The following is a 20,686-nucleotide window of genomic DNA, read 5'->3' as shown; positions in this document are numbered from 1 at the left end:
TGTCTCTGCAGTACAAGGAGTATACATTGGCTGCTTTCTTGGATGTTGAGGGTGCTTTCAATAATGTAAAGGTTGAGGCTATCGTGGGGGCTCTAGAAAATGTAGGAGCAGAAGAGGGCATAATCAGATGGATAGAGCAAATGCTTACTACTAGGGTGGTTGTGGCCGAGTGGGGCTCGAGGAGTGAGGATGCTGTCGGTGAGAGGCACTCCTCAGGTGGGGGTCCTATCGCCATATCTGTGGGTCCTGGTTATGGAGGGTTATCTTAGGCTCATGAGCGATAGTGGATGTAGAGTTACTGCCTATGCGGATGCTGTTGCAATCCAGGTCTCGGGTAAATACTCCGAAGTACTGAGTGCAATAATGCAGGGGGGTCTTGATAGACTGGATGGTTGGGCGTGGGGATGTGGTCTTTCTGTGAACCCCGTAAAAACGGAGCTGGTGTTGTTCACGAGGAAAAGGAAGGTGCCCGGGTTTGCTCTGCCTAGGATGGCGGGAGTCGAACTGGGTTTGGCGGGTTGTGCGCGATACCTGGGCGCGATTATGGATAGTAAACTGCTGTGGAGGGAAAACATAGAGAATAGGGTAAGGAGGACCACGACTGCGTTGTTGACTGCAAGGGGGCGGCTGGTAGACGGTGGCGAGTGAGTCCTCGACTGGTCTACTGGTTGTATGAGTGTGTGGTTAGGCCTATTCCGACGTATGGGGCATTGGTCTTGTGGCCAGCGGTGCTTCGGGATAGGGAAAGGAGGAAGTTGGAGAGCGCGCAGCGTATGGCGTGTATTAGGGTAACGGGTGCATTGCGTACAACACCTACTTTGGGTTTGGAGGTTATTCTCGACCTGGATCCGTTGGATGAGCTGGTAAAAGCGGCAGCTGCGAGGAATGCCTTGAGGTTACAGGCGATGGGCATACTTAAAAACAGGGAATACACACACAGTAGAATTCTGAGAGAATATGGAATACGGCCTACGGACATCAGGCCTGATTTTGTGGTGCCATACACCGACTGGAGGGTTGATTATGGGGTTGTGGTTCCACAAAGGGAGAATTGGAGTGTGGAGGGGTTATGCACGCATGAGGGGTTATCCATCTACACGAATGGTTCTAAGACAATGGATGGTACGGGGGCGGGGGTCTTCTCCGAAGAGTTGGGGATAGAGCTATCGATTAGCTTGGCTGATGAATGTGGGGTCTTCCAGGCCGTGCTCAGGGCGGCGGAATTGGCTGCAACAAAACCGGTGGGGGGATGCGAGCTGGCAATTTTTGTGGATAGTAGGGCGGGAATGCTGACGTGGTAGGAGCGTCGGTTCGTCTGCCGCTGAGGGCTTATCTTGCAGTCATATATGGTGAGTGTAGGAGAAGGAGCGGGGTCTTGTGGGCGAAGGCTCACACGTGTAGGGTGACCACGGCAATGTGGCCTATCAGGGACGAAAGGGGGACAAGGATGCTGTTGAGATATAATAGGGCTGGTCTCAGCACACTGGTTGGGGTTCTGACGGGGCATTGCCTTCTGGGGAAAGTGGCAGGAGGCTTGGGGTTGCTATGACGGATGAATGTCGTGGGTGTCGATGTGGCGGAGGTAGAGAATGTAGAGCATGTCCTCTGTGCCTGTCTGTTTCTGATGTGGAAGAAAAGGCGTGTCTTGCGGGCTTATTTTTACGATGACCTGGGGAACCTTTCCGAGATGTCTCTTGCACGGCTTTTGGGCTTCGCCAGGGAGTTTGGCTGGTTTGGATAGGGGGTCTTGTGTGTCGAACTGCATGGGGGTTGTTGGGTGTTTTTCTGGGGATTGCCCATGGGCCTTTTTCTGTTGACGTCTGCTTCATTCTGTACGGGTGGAGCCCCACTCTCTTGCTACTACTACTACTACTTGGTTCATAGCATATAAAATGTGTGGAAAAAGCGATATCTACCTTGTTATGTGCGGAGCTAAAAAAGTTATTGACGTAAAATTTTTGTGGTTTGCAATAACTTTTTTCTGTCGAAGCATTAAATGTCATTTTCAATTTAAATTTCATTTGCATTTTGATTTTGAACTGAAGGGTAAGTAAATATACATATGTATGTATATTTTTATTTCTATAACGATTATAACGTTCATTTTTTCTGGTCCTTTGAGTATACGCTATAATCGATTTCTACTGTATGTATGTATGTATGTACATATATTGATAATATTTCGAATCATACCTGAATGATATTGTATACTTAGAATTATATTGAAGCCAATGACCCTTACTATGAAAAAATTATATTGTACGACACATGATTTTCTTGATAGTTATTGTAGTGCTAGTATTATGAAATTTATTTATCGCCATTGTAACGGACGATTTATCGTATTTCAAAAGAGCTTTTTTTTGTTATACATTTGCATGTAATCTAGCGTTTAACGTAGATGTAAGTATTTCACTATTATTTACATAATTGAGAATTATAAGTTAAGATAAATTTGATTTTGTATTTTTAGGAACAAAATTGTCAGTAAGGAATCTCAATTAAATAGGATAACTGAAATAATGGAGGAGAATTTAGATATTGCAAGAAATGTTATGAAATTAATTAGTATAGGACCTCCTGCAAAAGATCTCTGTGATCAAACTTTTTCTTTACTTTTAAAGTTTTCATATTTCTGCATGAGTTCATATGAATTTGAAATATTTGAATCTGTTACATATCTTTTTATACCCTGCACTTCGTGAAGGGTATATTAACTTTGGTATGGAGTTTGTAACTACTTGAAGGAGTCATCTGCGGTATGGACATATATATATATTCTTGCTCAGCGTAAAATTCTGCGTCGATTTAGACATGTCCGTCCGTCCGTCCGTCCGTCCGTCCGTCCGTCCGATCGCACGATAACTCAAAAACGAATAATGCAATCGACACCAAACTTTCACAAGTTGTTTCTTTTGTGCCAAGGACGAACCCTATTGTTTTTGGACCAATTCGGACAACGGGTTCGGGTAGCTGCCATACAACTCAAAGAGTTTATTTTAAATATTTCAAAAACTAATGAAGGTACAAATATGAAATTTTGTATACATGTGTCCAATTATATTCTACATATTTTCTAAAAATTTTAATGAGGCAGCTGCACCGGTTCGGGTGGCTGCCATGCAACTCCAAAAGCAAATTTTTTATATTCAGCAAAATAATAAAGTCAGATTCATGAAACTTGACAGTCATGTGTCCAATTATAGGTCAGATATATTTTTGAAGTTTTAGTGGAATTGCTTGACAGGTTCGGGTACCTGCCATACAACTCCAGAAGCTAATTTTAAATATTTGGAAGAATAATCAAGTCAGATTCATGAAACTTGGCAGTCGTGTGTCCAATTATAGGTCAAAGATATTTCTGAAGTTTTGGTGGAATTGCTTGACAGGTTCGAGTAGCTCCTATACAAGTCCAAAAGCTTATTTTAAATATTTGGAAAAATAAAAATGTTAGATTCATGAAACTTGGTAGTTGTATGTCCAATTATAGATCAGATATAGTTGCGAAGTTTTAGTGGAATTGCTTGACAGGTTCGGGTAGCTGCCATACAACTCAACGAGTTTATTTTAAATATTTCAAAAATTAATAAAGGTACAAATATAAAATTTTGTATACATGTGTCCAATTATATTTTACATATGCTCTAAAAATTTTAATGGGATAGCTGCACCGGTTCGGGTGGCATCCATACAACTCTAAAAGCAAATTTTTTATATTCGGCAAAATAATTAAGTCAGATTCATGAAACTTGGCAGTTGTGTGTCCAGGTATAGGTCAGACATATCCGTGAAGTTTCTATGGAATGGTTTCACAGGTTTGAGTAATTGCTATACAACAACGAAAGGTGCAGGGTATAATTCAATCGGTTTATACCGACTGAAACGTTTTTACTTGTTTTATTTTATCGTTTTGTTTTAATTTATCGGATACTACGATATAACGATATAACGATACGATATAACGATATGACATTTCTATCGCATATCCCATATCGGATTTTTTCATAATAAGGGCCAATATTAAACTTATTGTACACCAATAATATTCCGAAAATAGAGTATGTGCTGGCGGCAATACACATATAAATAAAAAGTAAAATGAGAAAGAATAAATTATTTTCATTCAATATGATATACACAGTAAAAAGTCAAAACTTAAAATACAAATTAAATTTAGCTACATTACTACATATGTGTGTATGTATTTCTTTATTTCAAATCAAAAATTCAAAGCATATTTAAATTAAGAACTAAATTTATCGAGCTTTTAGTTAAAATAAATTTGTACATGTTGGCTGGCTGTCTATATACTGAATGAATACAAAAACAGAATTTTGAGAAATCTAAAACTATTTAAAATTCCAATAAAATTTCGTATATTTCAAAATCTTAGAAAAAAAAAATTTGAATTGTAAAATAAGTTTAGAAATTGTTATTTACTTTTAACGCAAACTTTAACCTTTTTTTTTATTTAATATTATTTTTTTCATTCTAAATAAAGAATCAGCATAAAAAAATTGAATTTACTAAAATTTACTAAAAAGAAGTTTTCTCGCTAGGTACACGTACATGTGTAGAAGAAGATCAGTTAAAGAAAATCAAAAAAATATTATCAATTTTAAGTTCTTAGAAGTCAACCGATGACATGAGAAAAACAAAACTATTAAAAACATTAATTTAATAGTTTGAAAATCAAAATGAAAAGAAAAAAAAAACTAAAATAAAACAAGAATTAATAAAAGATTAAACAGAAACCGGAGTTTGACAGTGATTTTTTGCTTTGAATATTTGATTACGTAAATGGGGTTTAGTTCTTTTTTCTTGAAAATTTTTGTGCAATTTTAATTTTATTCTAATAGAATTTAAAAGATTAATCGAAAAACGTGTTTATACCAAGTTTATGTATGCATGAATAACACAAAATCTAGCGCAAGATTAATAAGATTTTAAATATATTTAAGTCTGAGTAAATAAATTCCTTTATGAACATACATACTTACTTACGATTATTTTAGGAACAAATATTATGAGTTTGTTTAACAAAATCATTTAAATATTAAAGTAATAAAATATAATTTTTAATATATGTATACATTGAAGAAATTTTTAAGTTATTTATAAAGTTAGTCATCTGGGATTTTGGAATTGAAATGAAAATATTATGTAATTCTTTTAAAAATTATCCAAACTGAACGATCGTACAATATTATCTTGTATTAACTAAATTATTAAAAATGTGTTAAAACGCACATTTAAATTTAGGTTGAAGTAAGTATGCAAATATGGCGTAAGAGAAATTTCTGCCTGATTTTTTCTGCAAGGTATGCAAATGCGTTAATGAAACAAAAATAATAATATAAATTGGAAAAAAAAGAAACCAAAATTTAAATAAAATTTTTAAAAAATGCAATCAACAGATATGGGAATTTTAATTCATAAGGTACACAATAAATTCATAATGAAATTTATCACCTTTTAATCAACAACTATAAACATAAATGACAAACAATAAAAAAAATTCATTACAACCCCGCTTTTAATATATGAAAAGGGAATTCCGAAAGCTCGCTAAAATATGATGGAGTAAAAACCATTCAGCCAATATTAACTGACTGCATTATACCCTACACCTTCACAATGTGACTTTCAAAACGTGTTTTTGCAATATTTAATATTAGCTTGAAGAGTTTAATGGCAGATCTTACGCAGCTAGTTTTATTATTTTCTCAACTATTTTATATCAAAACCATAGTGATACGTTCACTAGGAGAAGGCTCGATCACTTTCGTGTACACGGAGTGGAGGTGGAAATGAAATAAGTAAACTACTTTGGAGTTAGTTTTGAATAGTAAGGTTAAGAGGAAGAAGTTTGAGGAAGCAATAATTGTAAAGACCATCCGAAGGCTCATTGTATACCTTTTCATCTTAGAAAAAACATTGGGCTCATCTAACGTCCTCATAATGCGCTCATAATGAGGTGGAGATATACTGTGATGGTGATTCCTGTCATGACTTACGGCTGCCGAGAATTACATGCATATGCATTACTGGAGCTGCTCCCTACGCTAAATATAGAATCCCTACTGGTACTTAAGCCATTGCATCTAGCGGTTTCTTCTGCCGCTAAAGCAACAATTCTGAAGCTTGGCGAAATTGACCGCGAGGATGGAGAGCTCCAGATTTGAAAGATCATGGGAACCCAACAAGGAACGTTCCGCTTCAACGTTTTCCTTTAATCATGATGACATGATTAAAAGTTTCCGCTTTAAGAAAAATTTTACTTTAACGCTAGGCAATAGGTTGACTGGAGGAGCCAGTTCTTAACATATCCGGTGGAATCGCAAATCACAAAGTGGTACAAGAATGAATCAAGAACATCGTTGAGAATTGATGTCAGAGTATATGAGCCAAGGATCATGTGCTTCGAGACAATGGGAAAGGGTGTGCGGCTGTCTTGATAGATTTAATGAGACACATTAGTATATAGAATAAATTACGATTTGACTAAGTAAATGGTTTCAACAAAAACAAATCCAAATGTCAGTGCTTCTAGAAAACATTTTTTCAATAATTCGGTAATTTAATTCAGTGCTAAATGAAAATAAATTAAAATATTTTGCATCAACTTTATATTTTCTGCATAATGCTATTATAATTTTATTGTGGTAAATATTAAGCACTAATATAAAAGAACATAAACTAATTTAAATTATTTACATGTAAGAAATAATAATGTTTAACAATGAAATAAACACAAGGATATCAGAATTAAAATGTACCATAAATTTAAAGTATTAAAGCGCTAATTTACTTTTACATTATTTTTCCATTTATTTACAGACTTGGGTTTTATTTTAAGTTATTTCATGTTCGTTAATCTTTTAAATAAATACTAGTTTATAGTATTTAAAGATGTCTGAATCACCACTTAAAACAAATACATAAGCAATTCAATGAAATATATTCGATCAAACTCATGGTTTGCGAAATTGCACTTTTATTTTTTTCTAGCTTCATTAAAAAGTAGAAATTTTCAAAAAAATTTCGTTGAAAATGCTGATATTTTTCTGAAAAGTACGTTTGTAGCGTACGAAATATATTAGCAAAAATAAAAGTATTTTATATTTTGAATAGGAAAAGATTACTTTTACATTCGGGCTTTTATAAAAATTCGCAAACGACTTATAAAACTTATAAACTTATTAAAAATGAATAATAATTTTGAAAGGTAATGAGGAAGGTCCAGAAAAATTTTACTCTCAAGAAATAAAATATTTGTTGAGACCGATTTGTTGTTAGTATCTTTTAATATTTTGAAACAAATTTTAATAATTATCAAAAATCTTTTAATAATTATCAAAATTATTTCTTTAAAAATTTGAAATAATGTAATAAAATTACTCAAATTAAAAAAATAATCATAAAATTTTTAAATAAATGGAAATTTCATTAAAGCGCTATTCTGAAAAATTATTTTATTTTTGATTGTTTTTAAATTATCATTAATTAACATTAATTAAAATTCAGCACGAATAACATGACAATATTTAAAATTTTTATACCTATGTATGTTTCGTTTCGATGTTGTAAATTAGTTCGGGATTTTTGCTCATAATTTCAGAAAGGTATAGGTACGATATTTATGGGTTTATTTAAGTAACTACTTTACTTATATCAATTAAGTTCGGAACTATGCACCGCGTATGTATACATGATGTAAATTATAATATTATTCTCTCATTTTGTAAATAAAATATTCTTGTCAGGCGGTCTCTGATTCATTTTAAAATTCATTGCAGGTAAACAATTATTTATTTTACAATTAATAGGTTTTTTTTTACTTAAGTGGTGTGCTTTTTTACACATGAATATAAATATACATATATGAATATGATAATTGTTAAAATAATGAGAGAGAAAAAAAAGAACAACAATAACGTTAATGGGAATTTCCAGACTTTATCAATTATTATTATTATATATTATTTTTTTCTACTTTTTATGTATACATCTATGTATATAAAATTATTTCCTACAATAATCAACATGCTATAGAGTTAAAAATAACTATTAACATTTTTCTTGTTCTATTTATTGTGCACTTGAACCTTCTCTACTGTCATTCTGTTTTTAATAAAATATTCTTTTTAACTTTTAATTTATTTAAACTAAGATTAATAGACGGTTTCCATAGAAAAATTGATCATCAATTAATTATGCAATGTTTTTTTTAACAAAAAAAAAAAATCAAAAGATAGAAAACATGAAATCCAATTATAAGAAACTGAGAGTAAAAAAAAGGCTTAATTGACATGTTCAGAATTAAATGTGTCATAAATCGCACATTAATTTTTTTTTACCAAACGTTAATTTTTAACAAAAAATTTTTTTAATCGTAAGTATAAGAGTCGGTACTGTATACTGATCATACTGTACTGATCATGGCGAATGTTATACGATCACTCTTACGAGTATTGTGTTTTTGAAGTGATTAGGACGGTAAATAAAGGCTTTTCAAATTGATAATAAAAATTTCATAAATAATTTCTCATTAATAGTTCTCATAATTAATGCACATTAGTGTTCAACTAGAAAACGTATATAATTTGATATTCCGCAAACTTCTTTTCGAACGCCAGATCCAAAACTAAAAAAAAAATATTTTATTAAGCACCGGGATTGGCTAGAGTTTTTTAATTCTAAAGAAAAATGTTTTTTTATTTCATTTTTCCTAATAATAATAAGTGAAATCGTAAAAAATAAATTTTAAATTATTGTTAAAGATCATTAGAATATTTTTTGTTTTTGTAATAGGGTGTCGAAACAACAAAAATTATTAATTATATAATATGTATATTCAATGTTAATTAAATTTTACTATTTATAATTTTAACAAATTTCAAAATCATTAATTTGATTACATAATAAGTACTCATAAAATGATTATTTATAGTGTTATATTATATGAAGATGAAGGTAACTAGCAAAAAATGGAATAAATAATATTAATTTTTTTGCTATCACCATGATTTGAGAATTTTTTTTCTCTTAAATTTATTTTCAATATTCTATTAAAAAATTGTATTTAAAAAATTATTTTGTAAAACTAGTTATTAGTTATTAATTATTAATTAAATGTTGTTGTTCAAATGTTAATTAGCGCTTTGCATCTTATATACAGAAAATCAAATTATGACGGAAATTTTAAAGTGAACAAGACATTTTGACTAAATATAAAATGGTTTGTTATATAACAATTTCGTGGACGTAATTATACATCACAGGTTCTATTGGGTCTTGGATATTTTTCAGTTGTGCTTTGCTACGAGCAGAAGACATGATTTTTTACATGATTCGCGTTTTCGCCCTTATGATTTGTCTCAAAATTTAGTGTAATTTCAATCATTTTGAATTTTTAATATGTCAAAAATTTTTACTCACATACATATGTGCATACGTTTCTATTTTGTTAAATACGTACTAACTTAACCACAAATTGCTTTTCTGTTATTAAATAATAAGCGTTTTATATTTCAAAATACTATGTAACAAACTTGCGTTCTTCCATAAAAAACCAATTCTTAATTACTCTCAAAAGGTTTTGATTCGTTTATGTTTAAAGTATTCAATTTCTAAATAAAAAACCATTTGCAAAATACACTATTTACTATTACAACATCATATTCAAAATTATGAACGTACAAAAACGACAAATAATTCAATTTGGTACGAGAAATAATTCAATAATCATTATTTAAATTTAAATTTTTTCATTTAACATATCATCCCTTACATCACAAGTAACTTTATGAGTTTAAAATTTGCCTATAATACATTTTTTGTGAATTATCAAATTTTATTGCAGAAAAGCGATAAATTATCTATTTTACTTCAAGCCAGAATTTTTTTATGAAAGAACATTTGACAGTTTTCGTATTTATATAGAATTTTAACAACGATAGAAACTGTTTCTGGTTGCGGTATTTTAACTAATAATTTCCCTTCGAAATTTATTCATTTGTTAAATAGACTTGGCTAAAGCAAACAAAAATATGTACAAATTTCGTGAAATATACGAAAAGTAAAAAAAAAGTACTTTCTCCAAGGGTTTTCCCTTTTTCCTATATAAATAGGAAAAACCCCTGAAAAAGTACAAAAATTTTAGGAAATTTTTTTGAGCACAAATAAAAGCATTAAAAAATAATTGTGCATTTTTTAAATTGTGTCAGCAAATTTTTGAAAAGTGATTTTATTGCATAATCGTCAGAGTTTGAAAGATAATTTTAAAAATATTAATAAGAATTTATTACTCACAGCTCATACTTCCAAATAACAAAATTAAAAATAGTTGGAATAGAAATTGATTTAAAAAAAAAAAATTTGCTTTTTAAACCTAACTTATTCGGAATCGAATTCACATTCCAAATTAACATTCTATTTTTAAAGAACATTCTAAAATCTAAAAGCATCTAGCTTCATTTTATATTATTTTTAAAAATAATTTACACGGGTCTCACTATCCGATTTTAGTTCTCACCTGCACCAATCGATTTTAGGTTTAAATAAATAAAATGCGTATTAACACATCTGATTTTAAATCCTAAAATGAAATTTCAAAATGCATGCCTTTACATTAAGTTATTAAATGGCAGGTGTACGAGTATTTTGATTACGTACTTATATGAGCCGGCTTCACTAAAAACCGGTTGAACAGTTTGATAATAAATTGCTTACAAAAAAAAGAAAAATAGAAACAGAGGTAAAATTAAAGTTACAAGATATCAAAAGACTCTTGCATCAGGTTTTAAAAAAATTTTGATTTTTTTTTCTCTTTTACCAGAGTAAGTTTTTTTTAACTTTTTTTTGTTTTTTAACGCATTTCGGATTGTGTAAAAGAATTTAATCTTTGTTTTATCTTTTTTTATATTAAACTCCTTTGTTCTCTCCTATTTTGGTCTATCGGTTATATTAAACTATTAAACCTTGTTGAATTATTCCAGTCTACTTTATATAATAAAAATACTTTACTATAATTAAAATCAGGTTCGAAACCGCAATAACTTCGTATAGATTTTAATAAATACATGAAGTCAATTCCTCGCCCAATAAAGAGCTCATCAACCTTAAAAATGTATAAAGATGCTCTTTTGAAGGAAAATAATATAATGAAAACGCATTTTTAATTTATATCTGAAATCGTAATGAGAAAAGTGAAAAAGGAAATATTATCATTCAGGTAACAGAAAAGCCACTCAAAACAAAATTTCTCTTATGTGTTCATTATCATTCCGTTTCATTCCCAAAATTATTTCTTGTCGATTTCATTTGATTTTATTTTTTACCCATTTGATTAAAAAAATATTTATGTCAAAAATGTCAAGAGTATATATGTATATGTACATCTCTTTGAATGTGTATATACATATATACATATTCAAGCTAATTTCGGTTTTCTGAAAAATTTTTAGACATAATCTTAAAATTCAACTATGAATTTTTTACTTAAATAATGAAAATGCGAAATCTCATATATTATTTTGGAAGTACTTTAAGATTAATAATGTTTCAAAATCTTACAGTGTTTAATTGCGGTCCACAGAAATCATAATCTGTTAAAAAACTTTAAAATTTTTAGATTATATACTTCTCATATTTTCTATTTTATTCTTATCCCTTTTCACATTAAAACCAAAAAAAACACCGGCATTATTATATAATTTTTTATTGCTACATTCTGTTATAGAGATAACAGTATTTATGTATATAATGTAAGTATGTACTAAAAATAACATGTCTAAACGAGGAAAAAATATTTTTGTTAGTTTTATTATTTCGGAAAGGTTTTGATTTGAAAAAAATTATAAAATGAAAGTTTGCGATAAACTTGGTCAGTTTTAGACCTCTAGGTCAACAAAATTATCAAATACGTGTACAATATAATTTCAAATTTGAAATTATTTACTTTAAATTTTAATTTTTTTATTTTTAAATTTTAAATATTCAATTGAAAATTAAAAACAGTATCGCCTTCACTCACCTTCGGTCAGATAATATTCACTTAAAAATTTTAAACATTCTAGTATTTATATTAATCCAGAGTGTATTAATTAAAAATTAACTTGAAAAACAAAAATCCTTTTTAGTTTACCCAATATTTTTGTACTAATTTATTAATAAATTATAATTATAAAAACGGTCTTTTTTCTTCAAAGTCACGTAAATACCAGACAATACAAACGGAACTTGGTTTATAATGTATTCAAACCTATTTTATATTTAGTATTTGATAAATAATTTTTTGAATTTCATAAATTTTATGAAATTTTATTGTTGAATTTAATTTAATCACACATACATATATTATTTAAATTTGGTAAAAAATTTTCAAAAATTTTTTTTATAACAAAATTAAAATATGAATCATAAATTTCTTAGTATAAATTTATTTTTTAATTTCTTGAAATACCTATAATTTCAACTAACCCTTGATTTTAAAATCAACGTAATCCAATTCAATCAGTGAAATTAACAACACTTGACGATAAAATAATACATGAAACCAAAATTAATTAGACAACATTAGTTAATTGCGGAACAGAATCTTAAGAACTTAATACTACAAATTTATAATAAAAATTATTTTGCAGACTTACTTAATGTAACAACAAAGTGCTGAATCTCCTATGAACAAATAAAGGCCTATAACAAATCCTAATTAAAATATAAAAATTATGAGAATCAAGATCAAAAATATAAGGTGGTTCCAATCCAAATCTCTATTAGACTTCTAGTGAGACTCCGAGTTAATAAAGAACTTTAAGACCGGTCTAGATTCCATACTAAATCCTAGATATAACCTGCATGTAATTTATAACACAACTGAAAAATTAAGAAATATTGATCCAAATTAAAAAAAAAATAAAACACTGAAACATCGGTTATATTGATTTTTATAGTTTTAGAAACCGGTATGAAATGAATAGTGATATACACTTAATCTAATCCATCAATATAAAAAATTTTCTTGATATAAAAGAAAAATTGTATAGGGTTAAAAAAAATTTGTTTCACTTTTTCATTAGTATCGTTTTCTCTATTTTTTTTCGCACATACTACCGCCTGTTCCTCAAATGCCAATTTAATTACTTTTGTCATTCTCTTTTATTTTTTTTTTGTTTTTGTAAAAAACTAAAAAAAAATTTCTTTTCACACTAATTTATAATATGTTTTTATGATAATTTAATTAATCTTATTAAAAAAAACAAGTTCCTTAATCAATTCAGTCTTTTGCATTAACTTGTTTTTTCTTATTTTTCGAAAATCAAAAATTTTTGTATCTGAAAAGTTGTACAAAACACCTACAAAGCAAGCGGCAAAAATTTTTCTAAATAAATTCAGGATTTTGCAATAAAATAACTTTGCAATTTAAAAATTTGTATAAGTTCTTAATGCAATATTAAAACTAAATTTCAAAATATTTTTAATTCAATTACAACTTTTTATTAAAAACCTGTTCTGTCTGTTTTAATTTTTTCTTTTCGTTTGATTTAAAAATATTTTTTTATTTCGGAGAGCAAAAATATTTTCATGCCGAAATAATAATTAAAATTCCCTTTTATTACTTACGTACTTATATACATACATACATACATAATTAGTTTTATGTAAGACTTCTACTAACCTGCTGTTATCATCCCCATATGTTATTGTAGCCACTTGTAATAAGCAAGCTACAATTAATCCAATATTTTTCAACATTTCAGAAAATTTTCTAATTTAAATTACACCAACATAAATTAAAATTTTTTTTTATTAAAACCGCACTAACTAATGCTTGAATCGGTAAAATGTTACTAAAAAAAACTTTATTTTAAAAACTGAATCAATTTTTTTTCCTTAAAATCAATTAAAAATATTTCTAATTATAAAATATACTATGATGTTACAAATTAATAACTTAAAAAAAAACAAAACAAAAAAAAATTTTATATTTTTCAATTCAATAAAACGAGGGCTCCGCTACTAATTCGAATTCAACTGAACACGACAACGGTCACTCATCGAATGCTATAAACGCAATTCTCAACTAAAAATGTTAACTCTCATTTCATCTCAGTTTATATGAAAATGTTATGTACTTTACCATATACCATATAATTTAAAAAGAAAAAAAAACATGCTTTATACTGTGCTGAATAATAATAACAATGTATGCATGTACATATGTATGTATGCTTAATTGTTCAGTCAGATTTAAGCAAATAGACTTCAAGAATGTAGAATCTCTGTTATATATGTACATACACGTATTAATTATGTATTTATAAATACATAATTAATACGTGTATGTTCAAATTTATCACCTTCATGATGTTTCCTTTTTTTGATTATCATTAATAGTAGTAAAATAACTAAACATAGTATCATTAATAAAAGGGTATAATATATTTCAGTTACAGTTGGTGAAGCTGAATCCTACCGAAATATTCAATAGTGTCGTACATTTTAAACTTGGGCACAAAAGAATCAATAACGGTAAACGCAGACGAAAATGCATTTGCACATCATAAGAACGCACATTTTATGGTTATGATATTAATATTAGGTTCGAGCGTTGATATGATCATGATAAAAACGAGAATAGATGGAATGTGACAGCGGAATGTGTAGTGTCTTCCATCAGTACAATCTGAAAAATAGGTAGCAGCCGTTTTGGTTGGAACATAATAAATTTTTTCGTATTCTTATTTTTCAGTCTGCCAATAATAAATGAAATGTTTCGTGTAAATTTTGGAATAAAATAAAATCAATTTAATACTAGACAGTGAGTAACATTTGTTAAAAAAAAAGAAACTAACCATAAAATTAGCCTAATCATATGTTAGATAAATGTCATAAAAAGTTTACATTTAAATTTCCATATTAAAAACTGTTCCACAAAGAAATTTCATCGTCATTTTTTATGTTTGCTGTAATATTTTCGGTTCATATCTTCAAAAGCTGAAGTAGTATGCGCATAAAATGTCTTCCAAACTTACATAAATCATATCCATAATTAAGCTACATAATCCTATAATTTGCCGTGATCTCACTCATTAAAATATTGTTAACAATGTTAACAAAACTGTTATAAAAAGATATAAGTAATATAACATAACAGTTTAGTAAAGAACAATAAATGTTTTAGAAATCTGTTATTATACCTAGGTAGAGAATCAGCATAATTTGATTATTCAAATTCAAGATTGGTTGTCGTTTAGCACATCTTAATCATGAATCGATTCATACTGATTCTAGAGTTAAAAAAATCGAAAAATTAAAAAAACCAGAAAAAATAAAACAAACATTATTGATAATAAAAAAAATTTTCAGATATGAATATAGATAATTATTAAAATTTTATAATTAACAATCATGTTTAAAAAACGACCTTATTTTTTAGAGAATCGAACAATTCCAAAGAAAAATACTTATTAAAATATAGAAAAAATACTTTTTCAAGAGAAAATATTTTTAATTTGACGTTTCCGAATGTTTTTATTTTCTGATGACGCAAAAATTTTGGAATTTAAATTTTCCTAATTTTATTTTTATGTCCGCGTTAAATAATAAATATAATTAACTGTTTATTATATGGAAATATACAATAATTTTCATCATAATAAAAATTTGTCAATTTGTTTTATAATTTAAAAATTGTTAACAAATGAAATAGATTCTAAGAATTATGATTTTTATTTCATGTTTGAGACAAAGTAATATTTAATTTTGACTTTAAGATTGTTATCTATCCGAAATTTCTCTAAAACATCCTTTGTCAAATTATTAATTACTTTATTAAGAGAAAATTATATACGAGTATATACATATATATTAACAAAACTACTAATAATAAACCAATTGAGCAATAAATTATAATTAACATTCTAATATTAATATTTTCTTTAACGGCTTATGTTAAGATCCAACAAGACATTTTTATGCAGTATTTTGAAGTAAACGTAATTCAGGAGGCAGTTTAATTACAGTGTTCATTTATTAATTATATCTCTCCTCAAAATTATGGTTTTTCTTCTGTGCAGTAATTGCACTTTTTTTTTCAAAAAATACCGTTATTACAGAAAACATTTTTTGTCTTTTAAAAGCTTTATAATACTGAGCTTTAATTTCATTAGGCATACTAAAAATTGATCTCGTGTTTTTTGAAAATATATACATACATGGAAGTTTACATTAGGCATTAGGAATTACAATAGGCGTTATTAGATAAGATTACAACAGGCGTTATATGCATATTTATAACCGTGTATATTGTGTTTTCTTAATTTTTTAGTAGTTGGATATTTAAATGACATTTAACTTTATTTAACAGCAATTTGAAAACCTTATTCTTCTGGAACACCTTATTGAATCAAATTCTTATTATTTACAATGGAAATTCAATATACACTCTTAATATTTGAGCGCTTTTGATTAATTTTGAGGGCTTTTGCAATGTACTTAACTACTGCTTTCAGTCCAACTGTTAATTTCAATTAGTTTGTTATGTAAAAATTTTATTTTAATAAAGTTTGCTTCTTTATTTTACAAGTTGAATCGGAAATTCTTAACATTATCATATAGGTATATATTTTTTAATCTTTAAACTTATTTGTAAATATAAAAAAACCAAAAATTAATAACAATTATTTCTACACCACGTTTAAAATCAAGGGGATGTTAAACACTTTACAATAATTTAATATTTGAAATTAATTTTCAACTTATTGATTACTGTTGCGAACGTGAGTTTCGAAATGATAATTTAAGAATTTAAAATTATAGTTACACTTTGACTAATTAATTTTATTATTCAATTGAAATTTAACATATATATTTTGTATTATTTTTTTACAAAATACATACATACATGTGTATATCATATATAACATTACAACTCGATTATATATGTAATATAATATATGAACATTGAAATGCAATCGACATCATTGATTGCTAATCGGAAAAAAATTAAGAAAATTTGTTATTGCAAATGAAAAATTTCTTGCATACATTTAGGAGAAGAACGTATGTATATATTATTTCATTGGGATTCGTCTATTGTTATCATTTTGTTTTTATTATAAATATTGATCATTTATAAAAAAAAAAACAAAAAATTAATATTGCCATCTTTCTTTAAGCTTTGCTTTAACATAAGTAAATAAGTGATTAAATAAATAATTCAAATAAACACTGGCGCTTTATCGATTTTTTTTAATATCTCAGAAAGTTATTTTGTTTTTATTATTGTAATAAATTATTGTACACCTACACAATATATCATGCAGTTGAATATCTAATAATTAATGTATAGTAAATTTAGTAAATATAATAACAAAGTATATATGTATGTACATATGTTAATAAATTTACTTTTATTTTTTTTTATCGGCAAATTGAGAATTGTAAAAAAACGATTTTATTTTGAATACCTCATCATTAAATCCAACGAAATGGAAGTACTTTTAATACAAAGGAATAATTTTATCTAAGAACTTTCAATATAGCGAAAAATTTTTTCACATATACATATATATGTTATTTCATATATTCTGAATTTTGACTATTAAAAAAATTCTTTTGTTGTGCTTTAAAAAAAAATTGTAAACGTTAGCCTAACTAGATTTCGATACAATGAAGATGCAATATTTTTCTAATAAATTCTATAATTATTTTAAGAAGAATTATTGTTAAGAAAAGGAATTATATAGTTTTGGAAAATTTAAATGACTTGCAACACGTAACTTGTGGCATAGGTGTGCTTACTTACTTTCCTTACATATACACCAATAAACGCAATATTATTTACTTTAAGTGAATTTAAGATTTTGTAGATTGCAAATTAAATTGACACTCAACTAAAATTTAATTTTTTTAAAATCCCCAGAAATTATTTGATAGCCACTAATGCACATCATACTCAAATAGAAGTGCATACACATATTCTCCAAAATATTAATTAACTAAGCAATTTAAGCAAATCAATTTGATTTTCAAAAACAAAAAACATATCTTTTATTTACCTTTTGGTTTTTGCCTTAATCATTTTTAAAAATTTTTCATTTTTAAATATCTTTCTCATTTTATTAATTTTTAGTTATGAAATATTTCTCAAAAATCAATTATTACTAAAATAAAAATTTGCTCAAAAATATTGACGTATTACAACATTTGTTACCGCTTACAAACTAAATTAAACTGGTGGAAAAAAATTATTTTAAACGAAATACATAAACTATATCTAGCCGGCATATCTAATCTCTAAACGTTAAAGTTTTTTATTTGCGTTATTATAGAACAATTCTGTATTAATTTATAATATTATATTATTAATTATTAAATTACTCATTAAAAATGTATGTAACTTCTATACTTTATTAAAATATATTGATATACATACTCGTATGTACCCGACCCCTATATACAGAGATAAGAATAAGTATTGCACACCACTGACTCGAATATCAAATTGATAAACATATAATTAAAAAAATAAAAAGTTTGTTTATAAATTCTCTTGTAAACATTTCGCAAAATATTTTCGCAATATAAATTTTATTCAAATATTTCACAATATATTTTAAATGGGCAATAACATGTTGAATTTGCTTGACTTTTAAATTGTTAATTGTGTGGAAGTGCAATAATTACGTAGAAAAACAAATTATCAAATTTTAATTGTGCTAAAATAGAGTCTCAAAGTTAAAGAAGGAACTGCTTAAAATAAAAATTTAAAATTGATTCAATAATAAATATCTGTTTCAGGATTCGCTTGAATAAACTCCTAAATATACAAAAAAAAGTAAAATTAAAGCTATTGAAAAAATTTTTTTTAATTGCCATAAAAACCATGTACCTATTCGATTTTTTTTTCATCAATTTTTAATGACATTGTACATGACACTTAGTTACTCAATTCGAATTAAATAAAATAACACAATTTTTATTATTGTTGGTTGGCGTGTTCTTAAAAAGAATTATAAATATTTTTAATAATACATGCATATTGTACATGCATACTTGTGTACACATATGTATAAATAGAATACCCGTATTTAAGTGTGTTATGTATATATGTATGTATATATGTTGTCTTTTTATATAATAATGATAAAGTAGAAATTATGAAATTCGCTTTATTAATTTTAATGACATAATTTTAAAATAACTGGTATTTTATAACTGGACACAGAAAATAACACAGCCGTCTAGATAGATGCCTTAATTAGGAATCCTGAAATATGTACCGCTTTAAGTGAAATGCGTTTTACTTTTTGGAAAACTATAATAAAACACTTGGATTGTACGTTATATGCACTGCTTTATAAAATTATATCAAATATAAAAAATTAATATTAACAGTATTTTAGGAATTATACAAACATACGCATACAAACAAATATCACCTACGCTTTTGAAATTCAAAAAAAATATAATGTAGCTAATTCTTATGGAATTTAAGAAAAAAAGAACTTACTCTTTAACAATTTCAGTTTTTTCAATCGGTTTTTCCTCCTCCATTGTATTTAATAGCAAATTTTAAACAATAATTTTTAGAAAATAAATTAAATAAATAAAAAGAATTTCAAAACACAATCGCAATAAGAAAAAAAAATTTTAGAAAAAAAAATTCCCAACTTTCACTTTTTCTAAAAAATAAAAAAATGTTCTTCTAAGTTCCTGCTCAGTTAAAAAATAAACAAAGTATGATTCAATTTTACGCTTCTGTTCTCTTTCGGAAAAAGCTTTCATATTTGAAAAATTTTTAAACATGACATCAGAAGATGAGCTTTTTTCTTTAGAAAAAATACTACTATTTTGTTTGTTCTTGACATTTATAAAAAGCTTTCTTTTCTTTGTATATTTTTTTTTGAGTTTTTGTTATTGTTTTGCATTTCGTTTTTCGATTTGTAAATAAATTGAACATAAAAACATTTCCGAATTTTGCTATGAAAATTTTTTCAGCACTTTTCTAATTAAAATTTAATTTTCCCCTATCGGACGTCTACAATAAATTTTTTTTTTCGGTTTTAAAAAAATTTATATTAAATTTAAAATAAAATAATAATGTTTTTTTGAGAAATAAATTTTATTCATACAAATTAAGTGTGGACTACGTACTTATTAAATTTCCAATTACATTTTGCTAATTACTTGTACATATGTATGTACATGTTAATTTATTTATATGTATGTATACAAATAAATTTCTGGGAATTTTCTTCTCATGATGTTTTTGTACTCGTATAGTGTTAAAATAAGATATTAAATTTGTTTATTATAATATTTTCGAGAATCAGCAATTCGAAAATATATCAAACTCATACTGTTTTTACCGGTTAAACAATAAAGCTATAGAATGTATTAAATAAATTTCCAAAAGTGGACTATCTTTTTAGAGACTTAAGAGACAGGTGTATGTATTTAAAATAAACAGTATCTACATGGTATTTTTAAAAGAAATAGGCAATAGCTACAACTTTATCAAATTTTTTTTAAACTTAACTATAGATTTTGGAAATTGTAGTATGAACAAAATTAAATTGATTTTAATAAAAATCTGAAAATTGACTTGGTTCATACAATTCTTGATCAAAGAATTTAAATTGGAAAATATTCTATAAGTACTAAATATTTGAAAGAA

At 27.1% G+C, this 20,686-nt stretch overlaps 1 protein-coding gene across 20 annotated transcripts in view; it reads right to left on the bottom strand.

The window, feature by feature from the left end:
* The window catches only part of LOC129608514 (CD109 antigen), a 57,547-nt gene extending 37,874 nt beyond the window's left edge, over nucleotides 1–19,673 (bottom strand). For 19 of the 20 annotated variants that reach the window (XM_055520067.1, XM_055520049.1, XM_055520047.1 and 16 more), the window contains exon 1: nucleotides 13,682–14,054. In XM_055520067.1, the coding sequence (XP_055376042.1) occupies nucleotides 13,682–13,758 (77 nt within the window). In that variant the 5' untranslated portion in view covers nucleotides 13,759–14,054. Of the gene's footprint in view, nucleotides 1–13,681; nucleotides 14,055–19,519 lie in introns of those variants that run through there. The other variant, XM_055520048.1, reaches the window with a different exon arrangement.
* Between the last annotated feature and the right edge of the window lie 1,013 nt (nucleotides 19,674–20,686).

The sequence above is a fragment of the Condylostylus longicornis genome, unplaced genomic scaffold, assembly GCF_029603195.1.
Source record: "Condylostylus longicornis isolate FDR11 unplaced genomic scaffold, ASM2960319v2 ptg000031l, whole genome shotgun sequence".
Taxonomy (NCBI): domain Eukaryota; kingdom Metazoa; phylum Arthropoda; class Insecta; order Diptera; family Dolichopodidae; genus Condylostylus; species Condylostylus longicornis.
The sequence above is the reverse complement of the archived record's forward strand: the minus strand, read 5'-3'. Positions and strand labels throughout refer to the sequence as shown.